The following is a 24,174-nucleotide window of genomic DNA, read 5'->3' as shown; positions in this document are numbered from 1 at the left end:
CCCTAGTCTTGGCCAAATCGGCAACAGTATTGTTGCTGAAACAGTGATCTAAAGAACGATGTGTTGCCTACTTGTGCCTGCTATTAAAGATTTGCGGCTGCTTGTGTCCATAGTTTAACGGTAAATTATGGTTTATTAATAAAGTTCGTTTATATTTACAATTGCGTGCGCTCAGGGCGAACGTTATATAAACAAATGCGTACGGTTCCCCCCTTTCCCATTTGTCGTGATCGCGGGATTTTTCGAAATACAAAAATTCACAAGCTTTTCAGGTATGGAGTAACCCATCATGATACTACGCAAAACTAACACTATTGGCCACATTCCCAAGCGTAAACTGCGTATGCGAAGTGCAGTACGCTTGTTTCCCGCACAGCTGGCCCTATAGGTTTAGCACGTTCATTACAACGGTTGCCACGGTTGCCGCATACACGTAGCACACGTTCGATAACGTGTGCCAAGGTGAAGCTTCATTCACTCTGCACCTGTATCATCAATCACAACCAACGACCAAGAGTTCAGAGTGGCTAAATTTATTTCCGACAGACCCGGCACTCGGGGAAGGGTTCCCGAGTACCGCAGGGCAGTGTCGACTACACTGCAGCTGACGCCGCGGAATCAGCCATGGTCTCACCACGGTACACGGCTTCCTGACGGTGCCGCAGTGTCCATTGCGCTGCCTCGATGACCTTACGGCGAACACTGGACGCCGCAAGCGAGAGAACAAAGAGAGAAAAAGGTTTGTTAAAGAGACAGGCAGAGCAGGCCACTTGAATCAGCATGCTACCGCCCTCTAACCTTCACTGAGAAAGTTAGATAACGGAATGACAAGAACATCGGGGAGGGGATGCGTGAGATAAACCGGCATGTCTTTGTCGCGCAGCTGTCCGTCCACTTCGTCGCGCTGTAATATAAGGTACAGCCATAAATGTTTGCAGGGGGTGAATTATATTACAGTGCATATAATATAAAACACTCAAACCGACCGCTACTGCTGCAATAAACGCCTTTCGGCTGATGCCATTCATATCAAAAGTAACTCGTTCGAAAACCGCGAGCATTTTGATGCGCGGCCGGCGAGAAGTCAGTACCTGATGCTCTAAACACGTTTGCAGGACAGATCTGATGATGATTTGTAATGTGATGCCTTTCGAAACGGGGTGGTCACAAATAGTCACCTAGCCTGTTTGAGCTAATTACAGTCTAGCGCGTTGCGTATCTCCATATTTTAACGTTACCTATTGCTGCAACGACCCAGGCTCCACCCCTTTCCTGCCCTTTCCATGCCATACTCGACAGTTATCTCCACCACTGGCCGTTACGCTCCTGTCAGCATCGAATCTCAACGCTTCGGGAAAGTGGACGCTTCTTATATATGTTGGCATTCCACTACAACGTGCCGAGTCATTTTCCAGACTTTCGCTGCAACAGACACATGTCTCAACCTGTTGCGAATACTTCCAATTGTATGCTTTCTTCCTAAAGCAGCCAGCTTGGTCCTCAAATAGAGCGAGGCACTGCCCTTTGTCTTACCGTCCAAATGTTAGCCCGAAGCTTCCCTTTCCAAACCCTCCGGGTATTTCACGAAGATGGCAGCCGAGTTCTTCTAAGGTCTTGCCCAATAGCTCAGACTTAAAAACAACTTAACAACGTGCCCAATGACACGGGATCGAACTTTGGCCGCTGCTGCCCGATGCCCTAGTCACAATCTCACGTATGCGCTTTAACTCAAGTAATGTCCGTGCACGTCTCTATACCCTATATCTCTTCCTTCTCGCTCTTCCCCCAGCGTAGGGTAGCCAACCGGACACTTGAATGGTTAACATCCCTGCCTTCGCTTCCTATCTCCCTCTTTCTCGATATGTATATATATGTCACGTATACTTCTGTCTTGCCAACGCATGCAAACTCTCTGCATGATCGCCGTGTCTGTGTCACCTTGCGTAGCATGAGTGGGAGAGGTCTAGTTTCTTTTCCGCCAAATACTTAGGAATATGAAATAGGAACACTCATAGCACTTCAATAACCACTTCACGATTGTGGATTTCTATGTGTGTGTTAAATGGAGATGCATATACCCCCCCCCCCCCCCTGATCTTTTGCTTGCCGTCTGTGAAGCTCAATTAATTTTTCTTGTATCCAACCTTTGTATATATCATGTACCGCACCCGTCTTCCTCACGTTCGTTTTGATGACTCCGTACTCGCTTGTTAACTTCTGATCACTTCCCCCTTTCCGTGGCCACGCTCTTGAGGGGCATTTTTGTATAAGGGCAGTTAAACAGTTGATCCTTTCTTTCCCACCTTGCGGAGCCTTTCTTCAACACTAACTTAACCTGCAATGGACAGCTGCGTTATAGGCGGCTGGAGTAAGGGAGTCGTAAGGGCATATGGCCGAATTGTCGGCCGGCCAGCGTAAATCCTGGGGCTTTCGGAGCAGCAATCCTAAGGACTGTAACACGTACTCGGGACAGGCGTCCCTGTCATTTGTTGACCACCTCGCCGTCCTTCTTCTCGACTGGTGCGCCGTGCACAACTGCCTCGACGGGAGGACCACTGGCATTAGAAACGGCGCCAGGAGTGTCGCCGGTGCCGGACCCTTTCCGGGACGACTTCTTGGATCCTTCCCCGGACCCCTTTCCCCAAGTCGAGGCGGACCCTTTGGCAGAGCCCGAGATGGACGCTTTGCCGAATGACTTTTTCGAACCCTGGCCGGACTTGTCGCTGCGGGGCTCGGACGACGGCGCCGACGTCTCGCCGGACTTGGCGTGGCCTTCGCCGGCCGCCGCGGCCACATCGCCGAGCGCGGTATGCGCCTCGGACACCGCGCTCATCGACGCCCTCTGCGCCAGCACGTCCGATGCACTCGGCACCAGGCTGTCGGGGCCCGGCTGCAGCAGTTCGGTGCTCGGCGGAGGCCTCTTCTTGGGCGGCACGCCATACTGGTCCGGCGGGCTGCACGTGGAAACAAGCACGAGCAAGCATAGTAGCTAGGTCCGCTCTTTTTGTCTCGGGAGTAGCCATCACAACACAATGAAGTGACGATGAATGAAGTAATTAACATACGCCGACACACAGTGAAGTGACAATGAAGCGCCCGTAAAGGTGGCACAGTAGCCGTGGCATTCGGCTGCTGAGCGCGAGGGCGTGGGCTCGATTCCTGGCTCGATTTGTGGCTAAATTAATCATTTGGTTAGCAGCGCGACGACCCACGTAGTAAGTGAGAGAAAGGAGAGGAAAGAGCGCTGACTTACAATTTTGTTGCGCACACAGGTCAGGCTCATATACCACGCGATGGCACAACAGAATAGACGGGAGGGGGATATGTGGTTATTACGACGGAAGGATCATGTGTCTGGATGTTGGTCTTCCTTAGGAGACAGTGACAGCGTAGGGGCAGTTACAGAGCGCTCGCCGGCTTTGCATATTGCATGCTTCTCGATTATCTCCCTAGTTTCTTTGCTCTTATGGGGACTGCTCTTCATGCTTTGTCTGCCATCGAAAATTGGTCTGCAGTGATGGTCGCGGCAATGAATGTGAGATGAGCTGTCCCTTCTCTCACTTCCTACATGGGTCGTCACGCTGCTAACCAAGGATGCAACGTTACCAACATGCTTGTTCTTTGACCGTTACTAATGATTCCACAGCCGTCCACAAGGGCATCTCTCAAAGCCTCGCTCTTACTTTGTTGAACCTCATTAGACTTCAAAAGGGGTGCGCAGTGTATACGCTCAATTTTTTCAGCGCGCAAGTGCCCGCCTCTCTTGGGACGGCAGGGGGCGAGGGAGTACCCTGGATCTGCCCTCTGATTTCGCGAATGACTGGAAGTCATAGCCGCTTAAAACAGCTGCAACACGTTTTTTTTTTTGCGCGTTTGCTCGTCCTTTCGCACTATTCGATTACGTTTACGATCGTCGCCTTTGGTTTCTGCAGTTTCTTTCTTTTGTCATGAGTGGTCGAGGAGCATAGCGTGCGCAACACAATCTGATAAAACCCAGCGTCCCAGAATGAAGGCCGCCATCAACACTACTATTCTCGACCTCGTCTTCCGTATTCCGGAAATACACTCGAACTCCGTTATAACGAAATAGAAGGAGGAGCCGAAATTACTTGTTTACATCCATTATTGCCTTTTACTGCAATATACGCCCAGTAGGATGCACAATTGTAAACACGGAAATAAGAATACGGCTTTGCGGCCCGCGGAGCCGCAACGCGGCCACGCATGCGATGAAACTTGAACAGAACAACGCAGGAATCTTCGGCGGGTGAAACGCGCGACTTCTTAGCACCTGGCGCTTTAGATGGCTGCCTTATGTTGCACTGTGATGGTCCTTCGCTCACGCTTTCAACATGCCTCGTCGCGGTCGTGCAGCACGTGGCACGAAACACAGCACACCAAGTATATATATATATATATATATATATATATATATATATATATATATATATATATATATATATATATATATTTTGTTTCGAAGAGGAATCCAGTTCGTTACATTCATCGGCAGGACAATTTCGCTTGCATTTCAATGCATGAATCTCTAGAGTGAATTCAAAGGAAATTTCATTTACTTCATATGTCCATTATTTCGTCACATCCCGTTCCATCATAACGAGGTTCGAGTATACGTTAAGAAAAATACGTCATGCTAAAGAAATGCTCGCTGGAAGTACGTAAAGCGCGCTCCACTGTTAAAGGGAACACGCGAGTGTAGAGCACGAGTGCGAATTATTTTCCTACGGGCAATGTCCATTCGGCATTGCAGAAGATGACTCGGAGTTAGTTGTGCTGGTTAGTTAGTTGTGCGAAACGTCCTTGTATAGTGTGCAGCCCCGGTCCCTCCTGCCATCTGTGTGTGTGTGTGTTTGTGTTTTTTGCAAGGCAGCTAAAATTATCGAGCGCGTAGGTCATTGGCCTAGATGATTCCCGAGGTGCGAGTGAAAACAGTGTGCAGTAACTGATCGCTTGAGACGTTTGCTCTCAGCTCCTCGTAAAGACCGCCGACATTATTCCAGAAGTGGGAATTGTTCAGCCGTCATTCTAGCATAGCGTAGTGAGCCAAAGCCCATGGAATACATTAATGTCAAAGTAGCGTACATACGTACGAAAGTGAAGTATAATGCGAAGGGCGGCCACATTTAGGGGAAGCACCTTATTAGTATTACGACGCGTAATGATAGTGTAGGTAAATCAAAATAAAGCTTTAGCTTTATGCTAAATATCAGTTGCTATGAGCTTTTGAATACTAATGAGATGTTTCCCTTGAGCGGCTGTCGCTGCATAATGAGCTTAAACAATTCAGTGTTATGAATCATTTCTTCTACAAGAACCTATGTGCTAGCTGTTCCCGCGGCATGTACAGGGTGTCCCAGTTAAATTTAGCCAGAGTTTAAAGATATGCGAATGCCACGTAGCTGAACAGAATCGAGGTAATGCTGTTTGCCGTTGCTTGGAGATAGTCAAATAACATTTTTTTTCAGTTGGACTAATTAAACTATTAGTCCCAATTAACTAACTTATCAGATATTATAGTTATATGAGAGGTATCAATGAGAAAATTGTAGAGCGACATGAAAAACTCCGGATACAGCTTTCTGTTGCTCAATACGTGCTCCATTAAAAGTGTTTTTCGGAGAGTGAAAGAAGCCCGCGAGTGCGCGCAAAGTGCCTCGAGCGGTCAGTCGCGCGTCAACTTCGCGTGCGTTTGCGCGTTTCTTCGACGCTCGGAAAAACACTTTTATGTAGCGCGTATTGAGCAAGAGAAAGCTGCATGGGGAGTTTTTCATGTTGCTCTACAATTTTATAGTTGACACTTGTCACCGAATTAAAATATTTGAAAAGTTGGTTAATAAATTAAGACTAATAATTTAATTAGGCCGGATGAAAATAAAGTTCAGTGTCTCCAAGCGACGGCGCACAGCATTACCTTGGTTTTCTCTCGCTACGTGGCATCCGCATATTTTTAAACTCTGGATAAAGTTAGCTGGGACACCCTGTATAACTATTCGCACACGCGTTAAAAATGCGGTCGCTGCTTCCTTGAAGAAAATAACACAATTCCTGAGAGGCTTTTTTGCTAACCGAGCAACAATCCTTCGCATCGCGTCGCGCTCGTGTGGAGGGGAGGGGGGGGGGGTGGCTGCCGACATGCTTTACGCTACCGTCGTGTGCACTGTCAAAGCTTCAGCGGGCACTTGCAGCTATATATAGCGCGAACAAAGCAAGAACCGCCCACTATAGAGTGTTCCCTTTAACAATGTACCCCACTGTATATACACATGTGAGATTAGTAGCTCGACAGCAGCGTACACTGGGGTGGAGATGATCTTGATGAACTGCTCGTAGTCGACATGCCCTTCGTTGTTGGGGTCCGCCTCCCGGATGAGCTCGTCGGCCTCCTCGTCCGTCATGCGCTCGCCCAGCGTGGTGACCACGTGACGCAGCTCGGCCGTCGTGATGAAGCCGTGGCCGTCGCGGTCGAACACGCGGAACGCGCCTTGCAGGTCCGTCTGAGGGCTGAACGCGCGGGTGCACTTCTGCACCATGTCCAAGAACTCTGGGAACTGCACCTGGGTGGGGCACAAAGCACAGCGCGCGAGAGCGGTGACAGCTACAAACGAGCGGGATGTACAGAAAGCGTAGCTCGGTTGGTGTAACGTTGCCAAGGACAAGTTAGCGCAATGAAAAGTACATAGTGCAGCACGAAACGACACGAGCTCTAGTGTTGTTTCACTTGCGGTTATGGCATGACGTGGCTATGCGTTCGTTTGGCTGCCTGTCAGACATTATTCCATTAAAAAAGTCGCAGTTCCGTCCGGAAGGCGAAGCACTGACTGAGATAGCAAGTTAGTAGCTAGCTGTACGAAGTAAGGGTAGTAGTTTTATCGGCCCTATAAACTTGTAAACATTCACTTACGAACAAAATTAGCAATGATAGAATATGTAAGCGTCACTCAACGAGGACACAGAAAGAGACAGACACACAGAGACAGCGTTGTCTTTGCGTGTCTGCATCTTTCTAGGTCGTTGTTCAGTGGCGCTTACACATTCTATCGTGGATTCGAACCAACTAGCCCGTCCACGTGTTTTAACTAAATTAACCAGCGCGGTGTCACGCGCGCACAGGTAAACATGAACACGTCTCGCTCGATGACAGCGGAAGCCGTCTGTGAAAACGGTGGAGTTAAGAATCGTGGCAGTAGCCGCGAGCCAAATGACCTCCGTGCATCTGTCACTGCAACGCGAACGAAACGCTGAAAGCACAACGCAGACGACGCTATACCGCCATTACGCGCGGGCGCGCACGTTGGCCACGTCGCAGGTCGCTTTCAAGACACACGAGCGCCGGCAACGCGTCCCTACGGCGTCCGCCAAAGGCGCGGCCAACGCCGTAGTAGACGCCGTGGTTGTCTCGATTCTGTACGGAGCGGCGGGCGAGGAGGACATCTATAAACCATAGCAGCCGCCGGAGTAGAATGGTCCTCCTCCCTCGCCTTACCCCCGGGCCTCGCGCGCCACAGGAGGGGGCACGCATCTCGTCTTTGCTTTCTTTAGATCATCATCATCATCATCATCATCATCATCATCATCATCATCACGTATCCGGGCCGAGTTCCTCGCTCGCGCACGCGGAATTGAACCGCATTTGCCGGCTCACTTTCACACGCTTTCACTCATAAGGAACCTCACGGCAACGGTGACGGCAGTAACGCGCCTGGAGTGTCCATATAATTGCTATCGCAACAAAGGAAATCAGTGGCATTTTGCCGTGAAATGCGAGAGAAATGCGGGACCATTACGTCGCACTACCGAGATCCCGGATACATGATTTAAACTGCGTCCACCACACTGCAAAGTGTTGTTCAGGAGCTCACTCGACACGCGTCCTGCCTCTTCGAGGAGCAAAAGTGCGACTGATGGTGTGCTCCAGAGCAGACCATAGTTAGTTGAACTACTTAAATATATATATCGCAGATCCCACGGATTATGGGAATCGATGTAAGCTGAACATTGAAGCTATATAGCATAGCGGCACGCCACCATAAGAAATGTGCTGTGGTTTTCAGCCGATAATTGCTCCCCGTAACTTGCCAGTAACAGTGATCCGCCACAGTTGCATACAAAGAGCAACTTTGCATTAAGGGGTATATTTTCGATTCATCACTTCCTTTGAAACATCAACATCGAGACATGTTGCTTGTCTCTGTATCCGAGACACTGAAGTATCCACCGTGGTTGCTTGGTGGCTATGGTGCTGTGTTGCTAAGCACGAGGTCGCAGGATCGAATCCTGGCCACGGCGGCCGCATTTCCATGGGGGCGAAATGCGAAAATACCCATGTACTTAGATTTAGATGCACGTTGAAGAACCGCAGTTCCCGAGTCTCTCACTGCAGCGTGTCTCGTAATCAGATCGTAGTTTTGGCACGTAAAAACCCACAATTAATTTTTTCTTTGATACACTGAAGTAGGCTAGCGAAAACGCTTGTGGCACAGCGCCAGAGGCGCTGTCAGCTTGAACTTCACGCTGCGATTTTCGCGAATGAGAAAGCGACGCAGCAGCAAACAGCCACGCCACCTCCGACATCTGGGCGGGGGAACCATTGTCACAGCGCGGACGAAGCCACAGGCAAACGAGTACGTCATGCGTTACACAGCCACGCTATGGATGGGAAGGCCTCTGCTCATCTGCAGACACACACCCTGCCCACCACGCGATCACAAGAGGAGGAGAGAACAGGAGAGGGAATGGCAGCGCTTTCGACGCTAACTTTCCAGGCATGTAGTTTAAAGAGACATATATTGCGTGAAGGCCTTCGGGTAGCATTACGTCACGCAGCCAGCCTTGGCAAGCGAGCGCTCCGTGAAGCTACAGTGGTGACCCAGCACGTGACCTCTTGCGTCGAGATCGTGGAGCAACAATAAAGATTTGCTGAGCTACGTTGGTTCCCAGTGGCTACGCTACTCGTTTTTATTCGGTGCGCGTTTGTTCAGCTGCCCTACCGTGGCTCTGCCTGCACAGCAGGAACACTAAAACCAACCACGCACATTGACGTGCGATGACGTGTTGAGCCACCAGGTTCGGCACCAATCGCGTTGCGGTATGCTCCCTCCTTTTCACCTTCCTCCATGCATGAAACTCTTTGAGAGGAGGCCTTGTTTATACCCACGGTTGTTTTACACCACTAGCCATGGCACCTCGCATGCTCACTTGCATGCGCCCGCTTCGTTAAAATTTCAACCGTCTTGCTCGTTCTCCGGCCCTACGTCAAGAAATAAATGGTGAAATCAGCCATCGTTTAGCATCACCTCATGCTGAGGCAGGACATTAGGTAGATTCTTTTTATTTAAGGTCAGCTGTTTGTATTGAAACTGTTAGGGCTACGCAGACGATTCCACGGTTTAAAAGTGGCTTGATTTCAACATAGCAGATGGCGCCACAGAATTAGCACTCGCGGTGCGTTGACAATGCTGAACGCTTGAAAAGCTTAATTTTTCACTTCATCATTATTTTATTTCTCCACTCGTGTACTGTACGCGATTACATTGACTAGCGAACGCGGAATAGACGCTGAGCAGACGACGCGGCGTGGGCTAACATATTTATTCCATCTTCGGCTGCAGAGCGTTCGCCCCTGTTCAGGGGCGAACGCTCGGGGTTGGTAGCAGACGACAAAGCGCGGACGGATACATTTCGATGTGCTCGCCTTCCTCGTTGACCGAGGCGCTAGTATACTTTCACAGAGCTTCACGGAGCTTCTGTTACTAAATACTTGGAGGAAGGTAAAAAAGTAGGAGGGAGCATGCCGGGGGCAACGCAATCGAAGCCAGACCTGGTGGCCCAACGCGTGATCGCACGTCACAGTGCGTGGTTGGTTTTAGTGCTCCCGCTCTGCAGGCAGAGCCCCGGCGGAGCAGCCGCACAAATGCGCACCGAATAAAAACTACTGGCATAGCTACTGGGAGCTAAAGTCTCAGCAAATCTCGGTTCTTGCTCTGTGATCTCGACACAAGAGATAACGTGTAGGGCCACCACTGTGGCTTCACGGAGCGTTCGCTGGCCAAGGCTTGCTGAGTGACGTAATGCTCGCCGAAGGGTTTCATCGAGCTTGCGTCTTGCGTCACGAGACTGACCTCTGATCTCGTGCGCTTCTGGTGGAAGCAGCGCGACCGCTTGTATACCCGCGAAGTCCCGCGACCACGGCGAGGACACGTCTAATCGCGGAGTAGTTCGCGAAGAAAGCTTGGCTTTACAATTTCTACTCTTGGTTTGATTGCAGCTCGCACGCCTTTCCTATCATTCACCCGTTGGTTTCTGAGCGTGTAACTGAAAGTAAACTGCCGACATCGCTGCAATGAAGGCCTTTACTGTGGGGCACTACACATACCCAAAGTTGGAAAGTGCTACCGGGCAAGCGTACATAAGAACGCGAAAGGGAGTGAGCAAAGTTGGCGTGAGAGGGGTTCCTTTATAAGAATTGCACATGTCCAGTGCAACCGCAATTATGTAATCATTCCTTTGCCCTTGGCCATGACAGAGCCAGTGCTATATAGTTCAATTCTTTGAGCGAAAACGAAAGCCCACCTTCTGCTGGAGGTCGTCGGGCGCGGTGCTCTTGACGCGCTTCTTAAACTCCGGCTCGACGATGACGCGGGCGGCGGTTCGGAGGATCTCGTCGACGTGCTCGAACGCCACCGTGCCTGTGCCATCCAGGTCGAACTTGGAAAACAGATCTCGCAGCTCGGCTACCTTCGCGTCGTCGAGCTCATCTTGCTTGGCGACCGACATGACGACCGCTGCCTGCTCTGCTGCTGCCGTCCACACCGGGTGGAACGCTTCTTCTGCTTCTTCGTCTGCACGCGCAATGCTGCTGCCACAAATGATGATGATGATGATGACAAAGACGACGACGATGATGTTGTCTCCCCAAAAAAGGGAGCGAAGCCTATTTGCCCTATCAATTCCTCATGGTATTTTAGAAAATGACCTTGCACAACTACAGAAATAAAATCTGCGATAGTTACTTACGCTTCCGTCTATGAAAAACAGGCAGGTGCGAGCGTTGGATCGATAGCCATCTCTAATTGGTCTCTTTCAAAACGATTACCTGACTTCGCACCTACTGATCAGGCTGAATTATCGGCAATTGTTCTAGCTTTACGTAAATTACCTTCATCTTTGTCAGCAGCCGCAATTTAGAGAGTCTGTTTCTATGTTTGTTTTTCGCTAACCACTCTTACTTTATCAAACACATTAGAAACGTTCGGTTTCTTCCTCCGAAGACATTTACGCCTCGTTCGTTTGTGTGGGTGCCAGCACACAAAGGTCTAATACTAGAGGAATCTGCTGACGAACTCCAGTGGAATCCCATGGTGGCCAGGTAATGCCTATTCTACCGTCATGTTCGTTTTTTACATTGGCGCGTTTTCGAAAATTCACCACTCAGAACAGCTTCAATAAATTTTCATTGTTCACCTTTGAATTTTCGTATGTCATATTTTCTTAGAACAACAGACGCATGATACTCCACTATAAATAATGAAGTGTCGCTTACGAGACTACGTTGTCGAGTGGCCCCACTCAACTTTTACCTTCACGGGTCTGTTTTGGTGGTATCACCATTGTGCCATTTCTGCAATAAGAGTGAATCTCTAGAACTTTTATTTTTTAGCGTGTCGCCGTCTTAAGGTTCAAAGAAAGTGGTTGCTTGAAGAACCATCACGTAAACTTCAACTGACGTCGACTCCTCCGATGGTCTTTTCCTTCGGTGCCACTGAACTGGGGTTTAGCCGCAGGAGCCTCTGTGACGATCTCTACAAATTCCTGTGCGAGACAAAATCAATTCAATGCTAAAATTTCCCTTTTCATTTTTATTTGTAATTCAAATTTTGTATTGTGTAATATATGGGTGGGTGGGCACGGCAGCATCGCAAAGATGCAGCCTTAAAATCCGTTCCTGCTTTTTCTGCAGATGAGCATCCCGCTGCTTCCCATGGGCCCTACGCCAGCATGCTACGAGCTACGACCATCGTCTCAAGCTACTACTATCGACTGAGGCTGGGTGTATCTGCTGATACACCCAGCCTCAGTCGACGAAAGCTACCGGCCCTTCCATGATGGTGCTGGCGTTACATCGACAGATATGCCGGGATCACCGATGATGGCAGCATCGAGCGACTATATAAAGTAGCGCGCATACGGCATAGTTGGCAGGGGGCACAGCAGCAGCACAAGGATACAGCCTTCAAATCCGCTCCTGTTTATTCTACAGATTAGCAAGACAAGTCATTTCGTAGTAACGATGTCTCCCTAATCCTGCTGCCGTGCCCACGGTCACTTCTTGGAGCCTCTTGCAAACTGATTGTTTTCTCGCGCTTGCTGTTACTTCTGGGTGGAGATGATGAGTTGAACCCAGGCCCTGCGCTAGACGACTTAGCAGAACAGGTAAAGCTAATTGCAGGGGATATTAAAGAAGTTAAAAAAAGAGAAATCTATGACAAATAGTAGACTTAATGCCATTTACTAGAAACTAGAAATGACTAGAAATGCACTACTATGGCACCACTCAAGCAAAGTTCATCAAAACGTCACCAACAAAATTTTGGCGTTACGTAAGGCGTAAACACAGCGACCAAGAAGCCTCCCATAGCTCCCCTGCAAGAGAAACAAAAGATAAGGCGGATCCATTCAATCGGTACTTCCCGTCGATATTTACAATAGATAACGCGCTAGTGCAACCTACCCTGATTATCGCATCAGGCAAAAATAAATTACTAGAAACCCCAGAAATAACCAACAGCGGTAAACTGTGTCTGCTATTAGAGAAAAAAGAGCTGGGGTCCCGGAAAAGTCGCAAAAATAATCCCAGTGCATAAATCCGGTGACAAGATGACCCCACAGAACTAAAGGCCCATTTCCTTGACTTGTACCAGCTGTAAAATACTTGAGCATCATCATAATCATATTTAGCCTATATTATGTTCACTGCACCACGAAGGTCTCTCCCTGCGATCTCCAATCGCCCCTGTCCTGCTCCAAAAGATGCCAACTAGCACCCGCGAATTTCCTAATTTCATCGCACCACGTGTATTCTTCTGCCTTCCTCTACTGCGCTTCCCTTCTCTTGATACCCATTCTGTAGCCCTAATGGACCAACGGTTACATAACCGGCATTACATGACCTGCTCAGCTCCATTTTTTTCTCTTAATGTCAATTAGAATATCGGCTATACCCGTTTGCCTTCTGATCCAAACCGCTCTCTTTCTGCCTCTTAAAATTATGCCTAGCATTCTTCGTTCCGTCGCTTCTTGCGCGGACCTTGTTCTCAAGCTTCGTTGTCAGTCTCCAAGTCTAAGCCCTGTCAGCACTGGTAAAATGCAGTGATAGTACACCTTCCTTATCAATGATAATGGTAAGCTTCCAGTCAGGAGCTGACAATGTTTGCCGTATGCGGTCCAACCCATTTTTATTCTTCTATGACTCATAATCAGGGTTCCCTGTGATTAATTGACCTAGGTAAACGTACTCCTTCACAGACTCTAGAGACTGACTGGCTATCTTGAACTCTTGTTTTCTTGCCCTGCTATTCATCATTATCTTTGTCTTCCGCATATTGATATTCAACCCCTCTCTCACACTCTCTCTGTTAAGGTCCTGAATCATTTGTTTAATTCGTCGGCATTGTTGCTGAATAGAACAATGTCATCAACAAACCGAAGGTTGCCGAGGTATTCGCCGTCGAATGTTACTCCTAAGCCTTCCCAGTTTAAAGGGACACTAAAGGTTACCAGAAACTCAAGTTAAAGTGGTAGAGCAATGTTCTAGAACGTCTAAGGCGTCAATATAATCGCGAACAGAGCTTTAGTAACCGAGAAATTGAGGTAAATGCATGACACGATTTGAGACCCCCCAGCGACATTCCGGTACTAGCCCGATGACGAAAGCACTCCTCATAATTTGTGTTACTAATACTCAACTACTCGTATTAAAAATATCATTTCATTTGATTATAAGACGTAAAAAAATGCTACTTGTCTACGTCTATTCGATTCTAAAAAAAAATAATATTTTGAGGTTACCCTTCAGTAATATGGTGTTCGAAAGGTTTCGTTTTCGCTCGACTGTGCGCGCTCGACTCTGCGCCGCGCACGCTTTGGAGTTTCAGTAGCTTCGTTATCGCGTCGTGCTGTGAGGGTTCTGCTGGCTCGCGAAAGTTTCATTTGGAACAAGCAGCGAGAATGCCACGTCCATGTGATGTCGTGGGAAGCCCTCGTTGCTTTCCCGCTCCGGAGAGCCGGTGTCGAGGCCGCCGTCGTACTAGTACGCAACGACGCCGGCAGTGCGAGCCCTCAGCAGCAGGTCGCGCTCGTCGGTGTTCAAATCGCTGAAGTTGAGCCCACCATCGCGAGCCAATCTGTCGGTGTCAGGGTCCATTGCGACGAGCGTCGAAGTTTGCGTCATGGAATGAAGTACCAGCTTATGGGCGTCTTGCGCTGGAGTTTGAGGTATAGTAGCGGCGCCTGGTGGCGGTGCGGGAAACGACATCTGGGTCGTGCCAGCTTGGGTCGTATTGAGCCCTGGCTGTGGCGAAGCACGTTTCTAGGCCGAGTTTTGCGTCGATTAGCACTTTTTTATGCCCTGTTGCAAGTGCGAAAAAGGCTCGTCACTTCTCACAGACCACGCCGACCACGCTGCGAGCTCGCCGCAGCCTATAGTTTAACGAAAACGGACTCTCCGTGTGCCGTGGGACGTAATGTGGGACGTAATTCGTTTCTCCTTCCGCTAGCCACCATACTCCCGCTTTCGCTCTGCTGTCGGCTCTCTTGGCTCTGTTTCTGGCCGCGCGTTTGCGTTTTGCGCAGAAAAGCCGTAGCGCCGTCTGCGGACGCCGTTCTACTCACCGATGACGCAACGTCACCATGAGACCATGATGTCAGTACTCCTCGATCGGAGGGCGGGCGATTTGAACTGCGCTAGAGGTACGCGGACGCTTCAGAACGCATTTTCTCTTAAAATAAGTCTCTCCTTGGCACGAAACAAGCGTTTCAAGGTTTCTGTGATGGTATTTCAACAGTCCACGTTGAATTAATAGTAACCTTTAGTGTCCCTTTGATAGCTTGAATATTTCTTCCAAGCGCGCAGCGAATAGCATTGGAGAGATTGTGTCTCCTTGCCTGACCCCTTTCTTTATAGGTATCTTCCCAGTTTTCTTGTGGAGAATTAAGGTAGCTGTGGAATCTCTGTAGATATTTTCCAGGATATTATGTAAGCGGTCTGTACTCGTTGATTACGTAATGCTTCTATGGCTTACAAAGTTTGTCGAAGACAGTGATCTGCTACACCCAAACCAGCACGGATTTTCGAGAGGCCTATGGACTGCAACGCAACTTGTCGAGGTGATGCATGACCTGTAGCCCAAGGTATTAACGAACACTCCCAAATTGACATAGGATATGAATGACGAATTGACATAATTTTTATGGATTTCTCAAGGGCGTTTGATCGGGTTTCCCATGAAAAGCTAGTTTTCCAGCTGGTCCGCAAACTTGGGGATGGGCCAGTGACTTGATGGATATCAAGCTATTTGTCCGGTCGGACGTCAACAATTTGTGCAATGCAATGACCACGTTTCTGACACATCAAATGTCGCATACGGTGTGGCACCGATACTATTTTTGTTGTCTATGAACGACCTGGCAGTCAACGTTAACGCAAATTAAAATTAAATTATGGGGTTTTACTTGCCAAAACCACTTTCTGATTATGAGGCACGCCGTAGTTTTGGACTCCGGAAATTTTGACCACCTGGGGTTCTTTAATGTGCACCTAAATCTAAGTACACGGGTGTTTTCGCATTTCGCCCCCATAGAAATGCGGCCGCCATGGCCGGGATTCGATCGACCTCGCGCTTAGTATCCCAACGCCATAGCCACTAAGCAACCACGGCGGGTAGTTAACGCAAATATTAGGCTATTAGCAGACGACTGCGCATTGTATAAAGAGTTTAAAAGCTACAGAGACCAAATTCAGCCGAACGTTGCCCTGAATGAAGTGGTAAGTTGGTGCCCTAACTGGCAAATGGTGATTAAGAAAAAACAGTCGCGATGTCAATAACAAAAAAGAAAACAAGCTTCGCATTTCCTTGTGGTTTTAATAACGCCACGCTCCGAAATGTAAGCCAGTACAAATATCTTGGTGTAATGTAACTTGTGATCTCAGCTGGACAGTTCACACGGAAGCTATGACCACGAAAGCCATGAAAACCACTGTTTTTCCTTAAGCGGATACTGCCGCACGCTGACTGTGACACTAAGCTTTTAGCATACAACACACTTGTCCGACTGATTCTAGAATATGCCAATATAATCTGGTTCCCTTTCACAAGTAGCGGTATCAGCATGCTTGAAAATGCGCTGCACAAAGCGATTAGATTTATTTTTAATCGCTATCGACGCCTTGATTCCCCGATATAACTGCTACGCCATGCAGGTTTGCCCTCGCTCCAAAGTCGAGCTAAAATTCACCGCCTGAAGTTCTTATATACGCTACTGCACAGCTATATTAAGATAGAGCACACAAGATACGTAGAAACTAAGAAAACAAGGCACCTACGTCATGCACATGATCTCACACTCCAATAATATTCGTGCAACAACAATATATTCTATTACTCTTTTCTCTCCAGATGCATTCGGGAATGAAATACTCTTTGATTGATGATTGATGATTTCCTTGAAGTGTTGCATAACTCACTTAATACTCATGAGCCTGATGTCACACGAACACCACGAAGGAGCAATGGGAGGCACTGCTGTCCAACTCGGACCTCGACGACCAGCTAAAGCTGATCAATAGAGCAGAGAAGATGACAAGAGCCAGCGGAGCCCTGGACTAGGCGCCCCGATCATTAGCGATTATGCTGATTATTCTTTCAATAAAGTGTATCTATCCTGTCCTACCATAAGCAAAAATGCAATGGCTCGTCCCCATTGTAATGCAGAGGCTACAAGCACTGAGCAAAGTGAAGCGAGCAGTGCCTAAATTCATTGGAAGCACACATAAGACGTAGAGGACAGCATGCGTTTCGATAAATAACAAGCTCAAAACAAGCATCTATCATCATCAGCAATGGCTCATACCCCCGTAAGCAAGCAAAAATGCGATGGCTCATACCCTTTGCTACATTCTCGACCACGCAAGGTGTATCTTCACCGCAAGAATAAGGAAACGACAAAGAAGGCGGGCATCGTGGTGATGAAAAAAAAATAGAAAAGAATGTATTCACTTCATTGGCACATGGTTGTGACTCTCCGAGTTTAGAGCGGTTCTGCCTAACATGGGGGCAACGGCTACCTTAGGCAATCCCTCGCGTCCTCTGTGTCTGCCCAGGGCGTAGAGGGGTGACGCTTTTTCAGGGTGGAGGGCAATTATCTCAACATGAAAACACCCGCTTGAATGTTTCTCAGACTTGAGAGGTCGAAGCCCAGGCTGATCCTAACCGCCTTTTCGGGGTTGAAAGAAACCATCTCGACATGGGAACGCCCGCTGGAATCTTTCCCATACTTGAGAGGTCGAGTCCAGGCTGATCCTAAGAGCCTCTTCTGGGATGAGGCAAATCATCTCATCATGGGAAAGTACGCCTGAATGTTTCCCACACTTGAGAGGTCGAAGTCCGGGCTGATCCTAACCGCTTTTTCTGGTACGAGGCAAATAATCTCGTCATGGGAAAGTACGCCTGAATGTTTCCCACACTTGAGAGGTCGATCATAACACTCCGTAAGCAAGTGAAAAATGCAGTGGCTCATACCCCCGTAAGGCAGAGGCTACATGCGCTGAGCAAAGTGAAAGTGAAGTGAACAGTGCATACATTCAATGAAATCACCCACACAACACGCAGAACAGTACACGTTTCAATAAAGAACAAAATCAAAACAAGCACCCGAACCATCAGTAAAGCATTGAATACCCCTCTCAGCAGTTGTAGTGGCGGTTTTGCAACAGCTTCGCTGGACATCCACATTCGCAGGGCTGGGATGGCGAGTCATTTTTTTTTTGTTCGCCAAGGCACCATCTCCTACGACAGGCTGAAAACCGCCGTTCGTAGAGCTTCCTTCGCTCCCTTGAAGTAAGTTTTCCATCTGCGGTTTCATCCGTGCAAGCTCTCTTTGAACCTGCTGCACAATTACCTACAAGAGAACGGTATCGTTCGGGCTCACGCAGGGTCTCCTGTAGCACCTGGTTGCAGCTGTCAATTCACGGGGCAGCAGACGACGCGTCAGCGTATGACAACGACGACGAAATACTTTTTCTTCTCGCGACTGCGCTGAACAAGGAGCGTGCCAGTGGTCGATTATTACTGCTACACATCAGTTCATTGAAGCGTCCGGAAGGTTACGCTGCTATGGTACCGACCACTTGCAGAAATCAGTGATACCGACAATGGTGTACTTTATTCTCTTTTTTTTTTCTTTTTATGAATAAGCCCTATCAAAATTGTGTAATGCTTAAGTTGACCGACGTTTCGTTTTTAGGTTGTTTACTTTTTAGCCCTCGCTGTGTTATGTTGGGTGCACATTTCGATACCTCTGGTGTGGCCAGTCGCCTTCGTGGCTGCGAGCCAACTATAGGAACGCTGGTAGGACGGCGAACTGCCGTAGCTCAGCTCTTCTCTTGCGACGCAGTTAACACCACTGCAGCTATACGTTGTTGTTTCGTCCTCAACACAAGAGATTTATTTGTGGCTAGCCGGCTTTATTTCTTGCAGGCATTCACACCATATTCCCAGGGGTGTTGGTTTCGCAGTCCTAAATTTTTAACTACAGCGAAAACGTTTACCCTGCTAATTTTTGTAGCTTTGTTCTACTTATCTGATGACTATTTATTTCAACGAAAATGTTTCACCAAATCATCATTTTTTGTTGTTGGTGCCATGTAAACTATTCATTTTTTTTAATTAGCTCATCTTTTTTTAGGTACTTTTTTTAGGTATCCATTGCAAAGAGTGCGAGTGCAAGCGTCGCCTAAGAGATACCCTTGTTCTGGACAGAAGTCGAGAAAGCGTTGCCCGTGAGCTGAAGGAAACCTTCCACATTAAAAGGAAGGGCCTGGAATGCGTCAGCGAACCACCAAAAATTCTGTGTAAAAGTGAAATGTCCTTTACAGAAGCCCTTAGTTAGAACTGAGCACGTTGCTGCGCCGCCTGCGCTTGGTAAAAAATCTTAATCTTTTAGTTTTTAATGGGGTACTCCCTCAGGGCGGTGTTTTGTGTATCGCGTAACCATTATCATTTATGGTCCTTTGGCCCTATACACCACGTGTCATTGCCGCGAACGTCTTCTTTTACAATCGTTTTATTGCCTTTTGCCTAGTTACCATGTGATTTTCGACAACGTATGAGTTGCGCTGCCAGGTTTGCGTATATATTGTGTGTTTCTAAAAATAAAGCATCAGTTGTTAGTAAGCGCTCGTCCGTGTCTCTTCTTGTGTCATCCGTTTGGCGCTTTAGTACTTCAGTAATCTACATGAAGGGTGGAGAACGTTACAGTTCACCAGTCTAGCATGACTGAAAGAGAATGCACACTGAGCAGCCGCAAAACGGCTGCTTAAAAACACTCTGTCCTCCCTAGATCCCTAGGTGAGGGAAAACGGCCGTTGAACCTTCGACCAATGGGAGCGTCCAAAGTCATCGTAGTCGACCCGCCATTGAGGGGGAGGGTTCACACACTGACTTCCGCACTTTGGTTTCACTGAACAAACCGAGGTGAGAGGGTTCTTGTAGACAGGGGTCTTGACCCGAGCAGGCGCCTAGCTCTTGATCCCAGAGCTTACCCCGCAGTCAGTAGCCGCCGCGTCTGTCCATTGACTGTGACGACTTCGGGGCCCCGAGGGAAAGCACCGCGAAACATCCTTTTCCAGGAGTTCTCTTGTTCCAAACAAACCGTGAAGGCGACAGCGAATCGACTAACAATACTCGGTCCGCCGAACGTGGCTAGACAAGACGGCGCCGTTGAGCTGTTGAAGAGGCGCATTGTTGTCTTTACAAAACGAGTCGTCGCAGCAAGCTGGGAAGAGTTCGGAGGTCGCTTCTCCGAAGATCGCCAGCCCCCGCAGGCCTATCGTAACGCCGGTTGACTCTTCCGTCCACATTAAACTCAAGCGCTTCTGGAAAGTGTACGTTAACCTACGGTAGCTACGGTTCTCACTGGGTGATATCTTCGCATTCCATTAGAAAATGCTGAGTGGTCTCCGGGTTTTTGCTGCAACTGACAGCAGCGCCGTGCCGCGGAACTACCGGCAGATAAGGCCAGGCTACAGTGTACTGTAGCCGGGCCGGTCCAAGAAAGGTGCACTACTGGGAATAGATATGCTGACTTCGCATTTACAGCCGTAATTTCGCTAAAAAGGGAAAAAAGAACAGGGGCAAAGACTTTATGATTCGCCCTCGTATCTTGAAAATGTCTAAACTATAGCTTCATCAGCGCTGGTTGTTTTAACGGCATGCGCGTATTAACAGTGTGACGCAGCATTCCCGACAGGAAAGTAACGAGCGCAGCGTTTTCAAGAAAGGAAACGCAAGCAAGACAGATGATGATTATCGTTGTGTGGCAAATATACACCCCAAAGGAAAGAAAGGAAACGCAAGCAAGGCAGATGATTATTGTTGTGGGCCAAATATACACCCCAAAGGATGCAACCGTTTTAAGAGTGCACACTCCTTAAACGGGTACACCCTTTGGGGTGTATATTTGTCCCACAACGATAATCGTCATCTGCCCTGCTTGCGTTTCCTTTCCTGAAAACCCGGCTCTCGCTACTTTCCTGTCGAGAATGCTGCGATAACGCGCATGCCGTTCGTGGCTGGGAAGTACCGGGCTCGTCGCGTTAGAGAAAGGAAATGCGGGCAAGACAGATGACGATTATTGTTGTGGGACAAGATAAGCGCCGAAGGGCGTAAGTTTTTTTAAGAGCGTAACCAAATTACACCCTTTTGCCACACAACGATAATCGTCATCTGTTTTGCCCGCATTTCCTTTCTCTAACGCGGCGAGCCCGGTACTTCCCAGTCACGAACGGCATGCGCGTTATTAGTGTGATGCAGTACACTCTAAGAACAGTTTACACCCTTTGGCTTGCCCCTTCTGCCACACAAAAATAATCGTCATCTGCCTTGATGCGTTTCCTTTCTTTATCGCTGCGAGCCCGGAACTTTCCAGTAACGAACGGCACGCGCGTTATCAGCGTAGAACAGTTTGGAGTGCCCCTTCTGATAACGCGCGTGCCGTTCGTCACTGGAAAGTTCCGGGCTTGCAGCGATAAAGAAAGGAAACGCATCAAGGCAGATGACGATTATTTTTGTGTGGCAGAAGGGGCAAGCCAAAAGGTGTAAACTGTTCTTAGAGTGTATTCTTGACAGAAAAATAGCGAGCGCCGAGTTTTCAAGAAAAGAAACGCAAGAAAGGCAGATGACGATTATAGTTGTGGGACAAATATACACCCCAAGGGGTGCAAGCGTTTTAAGAGTGTAAGGTACGCAAACATATTTTGCAAAACACGTCCTTTACACGTGCTTTTGTTTGTGTCGGCTTTTTTTTGTGCAGCCTGCGTTAGGATCAAATAAATTAAGCTTGTATATCTGATATGGAATTGTGGTTCATAGTTCACCGCGCAGTTATTTGCCCTCTTACTTTATTTGCATCTAGTGTCAGGATATATGGCGAAACTCCGTCTATAACTGCAATAGTGTTCTAAATGTGCATATTATAAAAGGAATTACTTAAATTTGAGCTGATATATCGGCACAAAAACTCATCACCGAGTGCAGCCACTCGGTATGTCTAACGAAACCGAAACCGATCTCTGTTGCACTTCATTAAATTGTCTCCATTCATAACTGCAACGTTGCGTGTTAAATACGTTTGAAGACATAATACATTTGTTGTATTTGTTTTACTTGTATTTTTTTACTCAACCCTTGTAGAAATTTTATATTTGCGACAGTTTCGGTTTTCTGTTTGTAAACTCTAGCCACACGAGCGTTCTCTGTCGCTGTCATCGCAAAGATGTAAAGATGGCTGAGGGCACGTAAGTATCTGCTGAATAAAAACCACGTTAAACATATTTACAGTATCTGTAACACGTAATAAGCATGACATTTTGTTGCTACGACATTGTTTGTTCCCAATGCAGCTCCAGTTGATCTTGCACTGCGCGTTAACGTGTCGACCACGATTTTTCCGTGCGCAGGAATCCCGACGAAGGAACGCCGTGGTGGAATACTTGGTTACAGACAGCGAAAGACAAGGTAAGATATCATAAATGTGAGTCTTTGCCGCTTTGTCAGGCGTCTTAAACTGCTACACTGTAATAAACTTAAGTTTACAAATAGCACTGTACGATTAGCGTTGACAAAATCACCCTGTGCTCGGCGAGCACGCTGTTAAAGAGGCGCGGCGCCGTGGCCTCCGGGTTGCATAACGTTGACGACGGTTCGTAGTACTTTGCCTTTGCGTGTCTCCGTAGTTTTTCTTGTTCGTAGCCCGCATACTATATCTAGCGCCTTATCTCGTAGTGATAACCCGGCGACTCTTAACAAGCACCGGACGTAACGGGTTCATTTAACCTCGCTTTGAGGAGGTTCGGTATTCATTCCTCGGGCCGTCTTTTGTAGCTTACGAAACGAACGAATGTCGATGGGTGGTCTTTGAACCTGGCGTCTTGTACGGCGCCTGATGTTGACATTTTTTTTGTTTTTCGGCCTGGTATCATCAACACAGCAGCTGAAATTCCTGCACGAGCTCGTTGGCAACAAACCGCATCGCGGCGGCATGTCTATAGCTGGCGCAGCTGCGCTCAGCGTTTCAGAAACGTGCGCGGGTGCGCAGTTCAGAGCAGTCTCGATATAGTGAAAATATTCCGTCCCGTTATTATAATGAGGTTGTGGCTGTGTGAGTGACCCTTGTCACTGTTTGAACGTCTTCGTCTAGCACCTTTAACAGGCTACGCAGATGTTAAAGGTTGCGGTGAGAAGCTGGAGTCGTAGTTTTGAGTCTGGCACTCCGAATCGTTTGTGGCCTGCATCAATGTGTTTGCTTTCATACAGTCTGAGCGGAGCGGAAAACAGCACGATTGCGTCACGCGTGCAGTCGACCGCACCTCAGTGTAAACTTCGTCGCTTTTCTAAAGCAAATGTTTTTGTTGTTGTGGAGCTGCGGTGCTATTGGTTCGTGAGCTCCAGAACAGTTTTGTTTCTAATGCATTGTTGTAGTGCCCGCGTAAGCGATTACTCATTCGAGTGTCTGGATGGCCTGGCACGGCGGCCGTGTAACGAACCGCTTCGCTCGTTTCGCTTTTACGCGCCTAGCCACCTGTGCCGACGGGCAGCCGCGCATTGGCGTTTTGCTTGGTTTTTGTTTGGCGATTACAGTCTTCCTTGTATTTCACCGATCGCATGGGTTCTTGGATATCGCGCGAGTCGGGATCATAAAGTTGGGCGACCGGCATACATGGTGTCTGTTACTGAGTCTCGTAGATACGCCGTCTGCGTGCAAGGCTGCAATTTGTGTTTGCTGACTTTCCTTTGGTAATCTGGCTTTGATAAGCAGGCCACAGTCGGGACTGGTGGATGTCAAGTGCACGACTGCAGGCTTCGCTACAGCAAGTGCTAGATGTGCTTACCGATGCTGTTTTACTAGGGCTTCGTGCATTAGGTAGCCTGTAGAGAAAGTTGGCATCTAGTGAACATTCACGTCTTCCAAGGATATGAGGAATGGCATGTTTTTGCCGAACTTATTTTGGGAGAGTCGGAAAAGGTGAAAGTCATTAGCGTCCATATACAGTTGAACCCCAATATATCGCACCCATATATAACGAATTATTGTGTAGAACTAGCAGCTGTAAAATCCCTTTGAAAACTTCTATATAATACTTTAATTTTACATATAGAATTGCGCTCACCACGAGCTGGATCGTATATGGCACCCTCAGTCTGGCCCTGAAGAATGCAGAAATTCAAAAACTAAACATCATGATTAGAAGAGCTACCAAGACTGCATTGGGAATTCCTGAAAAAGAATCTACGACACGATTACTCAAACTCTGTCTGCAGGATACATGGGAGGAGCTCACAGAAGCACACAAACAAGCCAGATTGAAAGACTCAAATTGACTCC

General features: G+C 48.1%; 2 protein-coding genes across 5 annotated transcripts in view; one reads left to right on the top strand and one right to left on the bottom strand.

Moving 5' to 3' along the window:
- Nucleotides 1-517: 517 nt before the first annotated feature.
- On the bottom strand, nt 518-10,872 carry LOC126528328 (uncharacterized). The gene is made up of 4 exons (XM_050176215.3): nt 10,591-10,872; nt 6,316-6,575; nt 2,465-2,954; nt 518-702 (listed from the first exon to the last, which is right to left on the bottom strand). The coding sequence occupies exons 1-3, from the start codon at nt 10,792-10,794 to the stop codon at nt 2,483-2,485; spliced, it is 936 nt and encodes a 311-aa protein (XP_050032172.1). The 5' UTR covers nt 10,795-10,872; the 3' UTR covers nt 518-702; nt 2,465-2,482.
- Nucleotides 10,873-22,035: 11,163 nt separating this feature from the next.
- LOC126528326 (BSD domain-containing protein 1-like) overlaps nt 22,036-24,174 on the top strand; it is a 53,510-nt gene continuing 51,371 nt past the window's right edge. For all 4 annotated transcript variants that reach the window (XM_050176213.3, XM_055069267.2, XM_050176214.3 and 1 more), the window contains exons 1-2: nt 22,036-22,087; nt 22,250-22,307. In XM_050176213.3, the coding sequence (XP_050032170.1) occupies nt 22,074-22,087; nt 22,250-22,307 (72 nt within the window). In that variant the 5' untranslated portion in view covers nt 22,036-22,073. The remainder of the gene's footprint in view (nt 22,088-22,249; nt 22,308-24,174) is intronic.

Source organism: Dermacentor andersoni, chromosome 9 (genome assembly GCF_023375885.2).
Source record: "Dermacentor andersoni chromosome 9, qqDerAnde1_hic_scaffold, whole genome shotgun sequence".
Taxonomy (NCBI): Eukaryota; Metazoa; Arthropoda; class Arachnida; order Ixodida; family Ixodidae; genus Dermacentor; species Dermacentor andersoni.
Note: the sequence above shows the minus strand (reverse complement) of the source record. Positions and strands in the feature narration are given on the sequence as shown.